Below are 14,558 nucleotides of genomic sequence, written 5' to 3'. Positions count from 1 at the left end.
GGACAATTTAGCTGCTGCGGCTTATATGCGGGTGCGCTTTATAGTCCGAAAAGTACGGGAACAATGAGATAATCCCAAATGGGCCTAAACCACTGTACAAAACAGATGTTAACACATTTAGTTTTTTAAATGTTGTTGTAAAATTATTATCATTTTGGATAATGAATGCCTTTCATAGAGAGTGATAGTTAAGAGATGAAAGGAAACAAAGGAAAGAGAGTTGAAACTAAGTTTACTGCGATTGGACCATGAATATTGTAATTCCTCGCTAACCCCTAAACCCCAATAACAGCTCAGCCAAAAATTATACAATCCACCAACGTGTTCCAGGTTCTGTATTGAGCGAATATAAAGCTTTAGGGAATAAAATCCAGAATTTTGAGTACATGGACAGGTCCTTTGAAAACTGACTTTAAAGAACCAAGAAATCCTGAACTCTGAGGATCACTTTATTCACTTTATCGGATCGAAATCATAGAGAAAGTCTTTATATTTTCTGAACGTGTTCTCTTCGGACCTTTGTTGGCTTAAATACAGATTGACTGTCTGGGTGAATGCATGGAGGGATAGACAGAGTGCAGGATTTATTTGATCTTTCACAGTCAACCTGTTTTAACCAGTATCAGATGGGAAAGTGTGGAGAAAGAAAAACATGAAACATTTTCTGAGGACTATTATAAAGTCACCTATAAAGGCTCTCTTCAAAGTAAAGGCTTTGTTATCTTGGCAAATGCAGGAAACTCCTATTTCTTTTTGGCTTTTACCACCTGACATCCTTTGGGACATTATCTCATTAGCTGCGCTTGTAATTAAACTCTGTTTGAGTTTCAGTTTCTGTTGGATCTTTGAATCACGTATAAAGTGAAGTTTTGTTCTCCTCTGTTTGTCTTGACTTGATTTCTATAACTTCCTGTAGCCTAAAGTCTCCTGCATTTGGGTCTTACCCTGCTCCCCTTCCAGTGACAGGACCTCACATAGAGTAAAATACATAAAGACATCTGTGGCAGTAATCCTTCTATAATGCAATGTCTCTGTCCTTCTTGTAGAGCAGGGGGGTCAAACTCAAATACACAGTGGGCCAAAATAAAAAAATGGGTACTAGTCGAGGGCCGGACTGGTTCAATGTTTATTGCAACACTTATTGAAATGAACTTATTGCACATATTAAACCTGGAACTAACAAAGCTTAAATTATTGCCTAAAAAAACAACATTCAACATTAAATAATCAGTTGCATTCATTTCTCATGTCTCTATCTGCAGCTTTTCCGGAGTCATTGCTTATGATTACATTTTTCCACAAGCCTGTTAACAACAGCTTCAACAAAACAATTCCCCTCAAAGAGAAAACCAAACTGTTGTCTCAAGAAAGAAAGTGCGGAAGGAAACATCCATTGAAAGTCAGTTTGCTGCTGTGATGCTAGTTCAAGCCAGATACTTGGCATCTCATCTTGGGTGCAAGTTCATCAATGTTTGGGGTCAGGCTCTGAGCGGAGGAGACCCTCAGGATGGAGGAAGGTGTGCGTGCAATATACCGGCGGGCCAGATCTAATAGTAATTAGAAATTATAGGAGTAATGTCATTCCACTTGATGAGTGGCAGATCTGCCGCATCCCTCCCCAGTTGTTTGCAGCTTGTGAAACACGTTGCTAAGTAGCTCCCTGTGTGCATCATCTCTAAAGAGGTGGCACTGTGCTGCATTTCTTCAGTGTCAGTAATTAAAAAAGCAATTTGCACCAATGCAAACTAATTCAGCGGCAGCGGAGTAAAGGGGTTGAACGCCGGCGGATCTAGACCCGCAGCCTTCCTGCCGAGCCATTGGAGTTTGAATAAAAGCCGTATGACTCAGCAACACAACACACACACTTTGAAAACTCCCCTTTCCTGCTCCACTGGGACCCCTGTGGTGTTTTTCTCTTCCTCTGTCAATGGAAATCAGGAAATAATAGAGCATAGTTAAGGATTTGGGAGTCTTTATGAGCAGGTTTCTGAAAAAAGCCTTAAAAAGTTAGAGATCAGGAATAGAAATGTAAGGCAATTACAAATGCACATTCATTTATTTTCTTGTGATTCCTTTAGAGAAAGAAACCTCCTTGCACACTCAGTCTTTTTTCTTTATTATCTTTAGACAGCCACTGTACCTTCTGTAATTTCTCTCACCATGTTTTCTCTAATCTCCTGAGCTGCGGGCAAGTTGTATTGTTACACTCATTTGTCTTTCCTCCACTGTGTGCTCATTTCTCAGATTCACAATGAAGATTAATACCCTCAAACCCAGTGGATTAAACTGTGTCACATATATTTTATGTAGTTCCCTATTAAAATGCCTTCAAGTCACTGTGGTGGAATACACAGCTATGCGTCTTATATAAAAGTCAATTTGTGTGATTAAACCAAGGCTTATGCAGAGGCTTGATGTAATGACTTTTTCTCTGCTTCAGTCAAATTACCATCGCAGTCTCCCCATAGAGTTTGGACTATCAGCTCCCACATATCCACCTTCAGAGGATGCTTGATTCCACAATCACTATTAGAGTCACATTTCACCTCTTAGCCATTAGAAAGATGTATTAAAGCCGAATTAGGTGTCAACAATAACATTCATAGTCCTTGAATGAAAAAATAAAGCCTGAAAAACACACCAGGGTGCTTGTTCTTATCATGTTGACATGCTAGTTTAGTGTCCTATCTCTTATTTGCAGTAATTGACAATAAAAAAGGAAGATCCTAAGCTAGTGGCTGCAGGAACGAGTGTTTATTAACAGCGATTGAACATCTGCCTCTGTTTGAAGAGTCCAAAGGGAGTGCTGATTCCTCTTAGTTACCCGCAGAAGAAATATTACAACTGTGGAAGGAAACATTGAACCACCCCCCCATCAGTACCTATTGACATTGTGCATTCACGTGATGTACGAGCATCTTTATCATCCTCAATGGCTTCCACCAATTAACGAGTTGCAAACTCAGCAGAAACAATGTCCTGGTATTGATAGCCATATTTCCACATGCATTACAGGGATGCGTGAGAACCAGTGTGCCTAAGAGGATTAAGTTGACTGTAGTTCATTTCATGGCTCAGTGTTTATGTGCAGAATAGTGGATTAAAAGACTGATCCGCAGTTTTCAGCCTGGACGAAACAGCATGGAGCCGCTGGTTATATTTCTCCTCAGCTTGTCAGGGGGTCAGCAAGCTCAGACAGAAGTCCATATTCTGCATCGAGATCCCAGCTGGTGGTAGACTGCAACATGTGGACTTTATGTACTTGTTTAAATGAAATATGTACTAAATGTCCTGACAGGGCAGAGAGCCTTTGGCTAAGGAAACATCCCTAACCTTTTCTGCCCTTTTCTTTGACTAGCACTTTATCCTTGATCTTGAAGGTCAAGTTTCTTCCTCTTTCTACCCCTCTACTCTTGGTCTTTTCCCCAAAGGGCCTGAGGTGCTCCCCGCTCTGTGGGATTAGCAGCTAATCCATGAAAGGTAGCGGATTGGTTGTGCTCACCCTTTGAATGTTATTAAAGAAGGCTGTCCTGAGGTGTGCGAATGTGCTAGGTGTACATGTGCATGTGTGCGCTTCGGCCTAAGGTGTGTATGCAAGATGTGAGTCTATTTTCTAATCCTGTGATAACCAGACCTGGGCCCCCGTGGCAGAGCGGTGGAGGGAGGGCTGGGAAGAGGAGGGGATGAAAGGATGGACAGGAGCCAAAGGTGGAGCAGGGGGTTCGACAATAACAGAGATCTGAAAGAAGACTTTCAGCCTGACTGCTCAAAGGCTATGGCATGGGGGGATTTGGATAAACAGAGTCTTTGCCTCTTTTTCTGAAACCTCCAAGAATTCTGCTCAAAGAAGGAAATTGCATCGGCAGTCTGACTCAGTAGAAGAAGAAACTAATAAGAAACATCTGGTGTATTTGGTATTGTAAAGGAGCCCTATGGAGTTTTCTTGTTATCAAATCAGTGTAATAAACACATTAAATAAATGTTATTCCTAATTAGACATTTATTAAGCCAAACTAATGATACATTTTCCCTTTTTGGCAGCTTTCAGTTTCCTTTTTATTTGCATTCTTGGCCCTTACCTGAATTATTTATTACATTACTGCCACAAAATGTAGATAAAAAAGTGTGAAAACGAAGTCCAGACTTCAAATAATTGATACATACTATCAGAACTTCATACTCTGCAATATTGCCAATTATTATTTATTTTTTCTATCCCCTTTCAGACTTCTTTTTTCCTGACATATCATAAAATCATTGTCTTTTCAGTGTTGTGAAGTTCTAGTCGAGGCAACAATGTTTTCAGGAAAGAAGCCGCAGTTCAGTCTGAGGCTGGTGTTGTTGTGGCAGAAGGTGGAGGGAGTCGAGCAGGAGGACAAAGGGCCAGAGAGAGATCCCTGGTAACAGGCTGTACATAATTGATTGTTTATCCGTCTACAGCATGACTAGGAACTACCTCGCACACACACACACACCCACACTTTAGGCATTTAATTGGTTTGAATTCCTTAATAAATACAAATACAAGTAACTACTCTAAACTCAAGGGTCAGAGTGATCACACACACACACACACACACACACACACACACACACACACACACACACACACACACACGTACACACGCACGCACACACACACACACACACACACACACACACACACACACACACACACACACACACACACACACACACACACACACACACACACACACACACACACACACACACACACACACACACACTGATGGACAGGGCCGGACTGGGACAATAAGTCAGGCCGGGAATTATACACCCAGCCAGGCCACAACCAGTTTTCTTTTGTGCCATTTTTCTGGATTTATTTGTCAATATTTACAGCGTTGCTGCCCATAGTGATAGCCCTCTAGTTTAAATCTACTTCACCAGAATAAACATATGGACATGGGTTACTATTAAAAAAAAAAATTGCAAAGCTATTTAGGAACCTGTCCATGTGAACATATTTTAAGTGGAGGTGGACCTCAAATCCTCTAGGGGGGTCCGGGGGCATGCTCCCCCGGTAAGATAATTTTTTTTAAATGTTGGACTTAAATGCATCAATCTGGTGCACTTTGAGGGGGAAATAAAGAGACTACACCCATATGAAACAGAACTGTATACATTTAAATAATCATAAATTCATAAGAACATGGCCATAACCAATAACATACCATATCCAATATGAAAAAACATTGAAACTTGTTTATTTATTTGTTTTTGGTTCATTTATAGTTGTGAGTGTGTCTGTGCTCCTGAACCAGCCTCTCCTGGCTGTCTCCCCCCTCTCCCCCTGCTCCTCTTTGAGGCAGCAGCAAAGACTAGTGTTAGCTCTCAACACGTTTTTAAAGTTTATCTTACCTTTTTTCACCTAGTTTTATTATTCATCCATATTTTACTAATCACTCCCCCTTCAAATGGATATGTGTTTACATAAATGGTGACCAAACCGTTTGAGACCCACAGAGAACTTAGACTAAGTTAACTATCTAAACACTCAGAGTCCTTTACCTCACCTGAGCTGTAGTTATCAGTCTTTCAGTCTGACAGGAGAGGTCTCTCCTCCACCTTGTTGACAGCTCATGATATCCGGTTAGCGCAGCTAGCTAGCACCAGATGCTAACAACAACAATACACGTGCGCGCGCTTTCTCTCTCACTCGCTCGCGACACATATACACACCCTCCCGAGCTTGAATGACACACAGAGACCAATCGAGGGCATTAGTATGATCTGTATGAAAGTGGCCATGTCGGCAGCCACATCATGGAGACAGCCAGACCCACATTTGCGCAGCGTTGTGTTCACAATACATACATACATCAACCTGGCGTTACATCACTGCCTCACGCGGCACACCTGCGAAATCTGAATCTGCGGCACACCCGCGAAATCTGAATCTGTACATCTGTGTGTATACATGAATAAATACATGTGTGAGTACATATAAGTGTGTTTATATGTTTATAAATGAATAAATGTGTGTGTGTGTATATATATATATTAGGGCGGTCAAACGATTAAAAAATTTAATCAGATTAATCACAGTTTAAAAATTAATTAATCATGATTAATCACCATTCGAACTATGTCCAAAATATGCCATTTATTTATGTATATTGTTGTGGGAATGGAAAGATAAATGAAAGAAGGCGGATATATCCATTTAATATACAGTATCTATGTTTATTATAACATTGTTCTGTGTGTCAAAATGAAAGACAACCCACACACCTATCAATCATCAAACCGTGGGGTCTTAATTCATTACGTGTTGATTTCTATCAACGGGGGAGTACTTCAGGAAAGTCGACAGGGGGGGGCTAGTGGAGTACTTCGTGACCACGTGAACGTTGTGATCAGCTGTTTTAGCGCAGTTCTCCAGTGAAGGGGGGGGGGGGAGAGAGAGAAAGTCTCCCTCCGCAGCCGGTTGGCGTAGTTTTGGCACAATTCCGTTGTATAGACCAACGTTAACAGCAGCCCTGTCTGTGCACACGGAGACCGACTCTGTCTGGAAAAGCTTCACAAGTACGTCGGCACGCAAATGCGCTTTGTGACACAAGTGACGGTACGCATTTCAGATTACATAGCTGCGTACCAGTTATGTGCACCCCTGTACTACAGCAAAAGTATTCTCCGTCGGGACTTCCTGCAACAACACCACGCCGTTATCAAAGATGTTCTATTGAGAAGACGATCACTACGTGACAAAAGTTTTCAAAACCGTGGCTACTGAAATCAATCTTACTAACTGCTGTCTGTCCAATTTACTCCGCGAGTTGGCAGACTTTATTTTGCTTACTTTAACATCATTTTTCATGGTGGGGCTAAGCCATTTCTTGGTATGGGTGTAGCCTACCCCAGCCATACCCTGGCGCTGCCACTGGTGGCACGTATGGGGCGGGCCATTCTGCACATGCGTTAAATGCGTTAAATATTTTAACGCAATTAATTCAAAAAAGTAATTACCGCCGTTAACGCGATAATTTTGACAGCACTAAAACAGTATCATTAAATAATGCTGTGTTTGCATAAATGAATGAATAAAATGAATCAATACATCTGTGTATATTTATGAATAAATACATGTGTGAGTACATATAAGTGTGTGTGTATATGAATAAATGTATATATAAAATAGCATCATTAAATAAATATATATATAAAATAGTATCATTAAATAATGCTGTCAGATAAATGAAGTACACAGTAATAGTCAAGGTTATATTCAATATTCTGCACTTACACCAGCTGATAAGATATTTAAAACGTCTTTTGTTTGTCCTGAAAACGACATTTGAGAATACACACAGGCTATTTATAGATGATAAAACACCAGTAATACAATCTCAGGACTCTTCGATATGGCTTTGATTACAGGATCGTTTACTTTCAATCAACAAATCCTTTGGAAAGACAAAAAACAACTATTCAATATTCTGCTCATCCTGCTTTACCGCGACCGCTATAACTGCCGAAGAATAAGTCTATGACGCTATCGCGTAGAGCTACGTTCTTGCGTAATGCGGAAGTGGGCGTGGTTAAATCTAAACTGGGTTGGAATAACGATAGACGCGTCCGGGCCTGCTGATGGATAGCTGTTCCCTGATCTGGCAGATGTGACCTTGTGAAAAAAAAACCTCCTCACCTCATTCTCTTTCCTCTCCCCTGTGCTCCTGTTTTTATATGCCCATGAGCACACTTTAATTCTGCCCAACAGCAGGTGTGTGTGTGTGAGAGTGAGTGTGTGTGCATGTTTGAGATGCAGCGACAATAGCAGAGTGGCAGGCCCCTTTCTAAGTGCCCTTCAATCCATCTCTCACACATGCACACATACATCATACCCCTCGATGGAGGAGCTCATCACAATGTCACTTTCAATTTGGATGAGCCCCACGGTCTGTTCAGGATATATAATAGATTGGATGATGGCAGGGAAATGGATGATGCAGCTCAGGTCTCCTGCAACAAGAATTCACATGTACGATCCTCTCACTCTCCAGGTGCCGTCTCTCAGTCCTCACCGTCTTTCCCAATAGCACGCATGTCATGAGCCCAAGTTGTTGAGAAATTCCCTAAAACTAGGTAGTACATATACACTTATTGTATGTGTGTGGTTGTGGAAGGTTCCTGATATTTGCTTAATGTGTCTACAATGTATCCAAGAGGAAGTGGTTGAGAGAAGTTTGTTTCAGTCCCCTGCCAGGCGAAGTATGGACCACAAATTCTGAAAAATAATGACAAACAGTCCAAACTGTTGCCCCCAGATTAGCACTGAAGTCTTTGTGTTTGTGTTTTCAAGAATCCTGACCTTCTCTAAGAGATTCAGTGTCCTTTCAACAGCCTTTGAAAGTTCTCCCTCTACTGTAAACTCATGATAACACAACATGAAAAAATAGTCTGGCTGAATTACTAAATGTTTCTCAAACACGGTTAGAGAGAGAGCTCTTTTGCAAAAATACTTTTCATGTTTGTTTTATGTTTTGCATCCCCGGAAATACTAGTTTCCGAAGGTTAAACCAGGTGCAGAAAGTTTTCCGCATTTCAGCTGACGTGGTGCTTGGTAAGCAAGTTCTCATCAGAAAGCAATATTTGTGTGAATCTCCTTAATACAATACACAATATTCATCTATTGTGTGTCTCATAGGGATAAAGATCTGCCTTTGTGTTCGGAGGCAGAGGAAGGGTGTGTATTAAGGTTCCTGTTCATAAAGCAAGGGAAGGGGATTTAATGATGCACAGTTCTTTACATGTTTCGTTTAAGTCTTAAGCCACCATCATATGAGGTTTTCATCGTTTTTCCAGTTACAGTATCTTTGTTGCAGCAGGGATTTAAAATAAAAATGAAATAGAAATCTCACTATGTTAAAACTCATGTATCAGAAGGGTTCAAAAAGGCAGCACAGTGTGTCTGACTTCAGCTTAAGGGTTGTAAACATTTACCTGATGTTTTTCACACAGCAGTAAAGGTGATCCAGTTGGTGGTAATAGAAAATATGAAAATAAATATTGTGTAATTCAGGATATGAACTCCTGACACTCTTTTCACAGTTAAATATTATGTCATTTCAGGTCATTAAAACGTCCAGATCTAGCAGCCTCTGTAGACATCAGATAACATTTATCTGAGCTCACAGCTTCTTGACAATAAAATGCTAAGTGGAAACACCTGGGGTCTGATGGAATCATAAAAAACTCCACTGCAGCATCACATTTATTCTTTTAGGAGGCCTATTGATGCATGGTTGTTTCATTCTGTAAAAAATAAAATACGACGTGTGTGAGAGTACCTATCAGCAGTCTTATAAAAGTAACACAAGATGTGGGATATAAAATGACAAGAAGACAACTTTAAAATAAAGTTGTATCCACCATTAGGAAACAGTCGCCTGTAGAACTACCATAAATGTCAGTACATCGAAATAAAATGCTCTGTTACAAGTCAAAGTCCTGCATTGAAAATCCTATTCAAGTGAAATTAGTACTACCAAAGTATACTTAAAGTACAACAAGTTAAATCACTTATGATACACAATTATCCCTTATCAGAATAATGTATATTTCTGCTTCATAATTATTGATGCATAAATATCTTAATCATTTGAATGTTCAAGCTGGTATAAATGTAGACTCTGACATCAAGTGGAGGAGAAATATGAAGAAGCATATAATGGAGATACTCCAGTAAAAGAAGTATTATTATAAAATTGTACATAAGTAAATGTACTTGGTTACATTCCACCATTGAACAACAGATTACAATAAACTATTTTAGGTGGTTTTGTACACTACATCTCATAACTTCCTAATCCCACTCCTTGTATTATAATCCTTTAACGTTTATGTGGGGGTTTACAGTAGACTTTATGGTGCCATTACCATATTTAGAATTATTTATACACCACAAAATGATATAATTATATATATTTTAAGTCAATACAATGTTTATTTTACTCCGTATTATGAAGTCTATCACACGTCTCTCCCATTTTTCTCACATTACAGCAGTTTTAACATATGTTCTGCTCTTTTTCCACACTGGATTTATTTATTTTATTCAATTTGTACCATAACAATATTTTCTCTTGGATTGTTTGGTTTGTTTAGCAGTAAAGTAGATTATTCTCCAGACCTTTATTACATTTTGCTTCCTCAGTGTCTCCAGATAGAGGGGATGAGATTAGTTTGCCACTTGGATACATTATGTTGTCATGTGCTGTAGCCATTAGTCAGGCTTGTCAGTGGGATATCCATAACAAACCATATCACTAACGCCACAGCCGCAGCAATGAAAGGGATTCATTGTGCCAAAGGGATATTTCGTTAATGCTTGTGTGAAACTCACAGAAAACGTTTCTCTTTGTACTCAGTTTCCAATTGTGGCATTGTACAACATTCAAAGTAAATGCCAGTGTCTCGTGAATGCAAACCAACATGCCTCTTTAATGTAAACATGAATGTGCAAATGAAGGAGCTTATTTTCAGTTTAAAACTCAGATTCATCATGGGGACTGTTCACATTGTGCCTAAAATAACACCAAATGACTGCAAAACATCTGAAACAATTCATTATGACAGATCGCAATGGGAGATGGAGAAATAGCTCATCCTCCAGTCGGCTGTTTGTCACTGATGTCTTATTACCACACTCGCAGCTGTCTAACTATCAAGTCATTTAATCCAAGACTGAGTCTCAAATGGTTTTTTCTGTGATTGAAAAATAAAACAAATTACCAGCTGGGTGCCATCATTCTTCATTTTTACAAGTAAAAATAAGCATTTTATCTTGGAACACTTGGAATCAAGTGTTATTTTCTTGATAAGAGTGTACAGATGTGAATATAATGACACCGTCTGAACATTAGATGAGAAAACAAGTTTCACTGCTTCATTTTTCCACTTGTTACAGTTATATATGAGGGGTTTTTGAAATGACGTCTGTTGTGTTTACGTCTTCAGAGCATGACGAGTGCCTCAGCGGGCTCCACAACTGCGATGAGAACGCCCTCTGCTTCAACATGGTCGGAGGCCACAGCTGCTCCTGTAAGCCGGGCTACACCGGCAACGGGACCGTGTGCAAAGGTAAGCTCCAATTGTTCTTGTTCATTGCAACTCATGACTTCAAGTCAAAGTTAAAGTCAACTTTAATGTCAATCTTTCAGTTTGTGTGTACAGACAGAGAGATCGAAATACAGTTTCCTACAATCCCAAATACAAATATATATAAAAATATGTATACAATATATATATCCTATATATACACAATCAACAGATGCATTTATACATATGCACACATTAAGATAAAAGCACAACAATCAATATACAAAATAACAGTCACTTCAATCTCTTGTGTGTGATACTCTCTGAGTGTGTGTGGGGTGTGTCCAGAGGGGGAGGGAAGGGAGAGAGTTCAGTCTCCTGAACCATCTAGAATCATCCATCCAGAAGAATTAACCATACATATAAGGGATTTTACTCAAACGTGTTGTAGTAAAAGGATCATATAATGAGCAATAAAACATGAAATGGATTCCTCTAAATGTAAATCACAGTCTTTTGTCTTCAGGGAGACCATTAAACACAGCCTTTTCTAAAGCTATTGTTATGTACTGCAACTTAACTGTACACATAACATTCTCTTTTATTTCAAGTGATCTTCACATAAGGCTCTACACTAGTTGTTTACTTAGTGATCTCAGTTTTCAAAGAACATATGTTCGTAATTTAGGATATTTTAAGGTACCAGACCTTTTTTCAGCATCATGAATTTAACAGTGTAATTATGCAAAACCATGTAGGAGTTTCCTGCAAAATGTCTCCACTAACAATCTTTCTATTGAACTGTTCCAAAATTAAATCACATACATTTTCAGGTCCATGTCACTACCAAGAGTATTGTGGTCCAGTGTCATCTGCACTCGGCGAAACGCCTTCAGTGACCCGGGTCTATTGAGTGCCTGTCTCTGTGTTTGGTGCTATTTGTAATCTCTGCTCTTACTGGAAAATCGACTTGGCCTTAGGTCGTTAATTAATCCCTTCATTAGAAATCTATTTAAAGGAGAAGCGCTGATTTTACACATACAAATCAGTTGACTTGTTATCGCCAGTATACTTGTATAATCTGTTCTATGACGCAGACAACAGGCCAAAACCTTAAATGATTCAGTTTTCTTTTGAATAAGAAAGAATTCCAGAAATTGTTAATCAAAATAGTTTCACATTTTTCTGTAAATCGACTGATTCGCAGAACTGAATAGCCCCTTGAACAAAATGTGAAGCACTCTGTGATACTGCTACCACTGCATAGAGCATCTTTTCTTACTACTTCTTACTCTGGGGAGCAGCATATAATGGTGCATATATTTAATTTATTTCAATTGTATTCTGACAGCTTCAATGACATCTCTGTGTTTTGGGGATACATTAACCAACATTCTTCACATTGATAATGAACATTTTTAAATGAACCTTGGTGAGATGCATTAATCATGCAAAATAATATGGTGAGAGCATGTAATGAATCACACCACCAAATTAGCTCTTATTCTGTATGCAAATACATATGCTGCTGCTGGTCTAATTACATAGTTAATGGTCGTTAATCTTTGTGAGTAATGGCTCTTCTCCTCCGGTCTATCTCTAGCCATGTGTGACGGATTGTGCCAGAACGGGGGAACCTGCGTCTCACCTAACAACTGCGTTTGCCAGCAAGGATTTACTGGGAAGAGATGCGAGACAGGTACGAGTTTATTTTAGTTGCACTCCTACGTTTCCTTCCTCAAAAATAGCTCAAGGAAGACTTTTAGCTGAATTTGCGATAATTGACAAAAAAACGGAGGAAGAGGTAAGGTGAGATAAAATCTAACAAAAAAAGGACGAAGGGGAAGCTAGATCACTGCTGAAGGGAACTGAAGATCAAAGTTTTAGATTTAGTTATCTTGGCATATCTTTATATATATTTATAGCTATATGTGTTAGTTGTCCCAACAAAACAGCTGAAATGTTTCCTGTGCTTACGCTCTAATTTATTCCCTGTGTGTGTGTGTGTGTGTGTGTGTGTGTGTGTGTGTGTGTGTGTGTGTGTGTGTGTGTGTGTGTGTGTGTGTGTGTGTGTGTGTGTGTGTGTGTGTGTGTGTGTGTGTGTGTGTGTGTGTGTGTGTGTGTGTGTGTGTGTGTGTGTGTGTGTGTGTGTGTGTGTGTGTGTGTGTGTGTGTGTGTGTGTGTGACTGTGTGTGACTGTGTGTGACTGTGTGGATCCGGGTTCCATGGTGAATAATAGGCTTGTACCTCTTCCAAAGGCCTGATGGTGGATTTGAACTGCAGCTGCAGCAGTATGGGAATCACCTCATATCACAACCAACATTAATCAGTGTGGCATTCCTCCTCATATAGGCTCCGTACCACAAACAAATTACAACTGCGCAAACTCCTCATGCAAAACATCCGATAGTGCATGACAGCCTAACTGAGTATTAAGTCGGCCTGTGTTTATAGCAAAGACCGTATCACTGCTCGCTCTCTTGCATGGAAATATGTCAATGCTGTGATAAGACTCGGGCTTTAGATTCTGTTCAGTGTGTTTTCCCCTGCAGTGCTGGTGATTGAAGGTAACCAAGAAAGGCTGTAATCCTGTTGGTTGTACTAGGTGCACCATATGTCTTATCTACAGCAGCAGAACCTTTCTCATAACCCGTTTCAACCTTTGGCGGCGTGTCCTTGAGGAGACAAGCGGCCGAGCTAATAGAAAGTCAAGTCATGACAGTTGTGTGTGTGCTTGTGTTGGGGTGAAGCAAACGGAGCCTCCCTGCTTGCTCATTGGTTCAGGTATTGATTGCACATAAAGGACCCTTTTTTACGAGGCGTCTTTTTTTACTGCCAGTCTTAAAGTAAATGAATTTCCTCATGGTGCTGCTCTGGGATGCTGAGGAAGGCTAGTGTAAGTGTGTGTGTGTGTGTGTGTGTGGTGTGTGTGTGTGTGTGTGTGTGTGTGTGTGTGTGTGTGTGTGTGTGTGTGTGTGTGTGTGTGTGTGTGTGTGTGTGTGTGTGTGTGTGTGTGTGTGTGTGTGTGTGTGTGTGTGTGGTGTGTGTGTGTGTGTGTGTGTGTGTGTGTGTGTGTGTGTGTGTGTGTGTTTGTTTGTGTGTGTATATATATGTGGGTGTGTGTGTTTGTGTGTGTATATGTGTGCGTGTGCGTGTGTGTGTGTGCGTGTGTGTGTAAAGCCACTGAGAATGTGTTAACACCTAACCATTAATGACTTATCCTCCTCCTCATTTTGCAGCAGAGAGGGTTCTGAGGACCTCGTCCCTTAGTAATGGCGCGGTCCAGGCAATCACACATTTCATTACCCTCCATAGTGTTTTAGATCCCTGCCTTTCTCTCTTTCTCACTCTTTTGTGAGTGTATCAAAGAACAGTCATTGAATAGTCAGTCAAAGGAGAATTCTTCAAAATGTACCGCAGCCTAGTCCAAGGTGATTCTATTCATCTCTCGGTATCTCAAAAGCTCTACAAATTAGGAAATGTTTTGTAGGAGAAAT

At 40.1% G+C, this 14,558-nt stretch overlaps 1 protein-coding gene across 1 annotated transcript in view; it reads left to right on the top strand.

Annotated features, from left to right (window-relative positions):
- The window catches only part of nell2a (neural EGFL like 2a), an 86,317-nt gene that overhangs the window by 47,234 nt on the left and 24,525 nt on the right, over nucleotides 1-14,558 (top strand). The window contains exons 14-15 of the mRNA XM_034086078.1: nucleotides 10,981-11,103; nucleotides 12,665-12,760. Coding sequence (XP_033941969.1) covers nucleotides 10,981-11,103; nucleotides 12,665-12,760 — 219 coding nt within the window. The remainder of the gene's footprint in view (nucleotides 1-10,980; nucleotides 11,104-12,664; nucleotides 12,761-14,558) is intronic.

The sequence above is a fragment of the Pseudochaenichthys georgianus genome, chromosome 6, assembly GCF_902827115.2.
Source record: "Pseudochaenichthys georgianus chromosome 6, fPseGeo1.2, whole genome shotgun sequence".
Classification (NCBI taxonomy): Eukaryota; Metazoa; Chordata; class Actinopteri; order Perciformes; family Channichthyidae; genus Pseudochaenichthys; species Pseudochaenichthys georgianus.
This window is presented reverse-complemented; position numbering and strand designations above follow the sequence as displayed.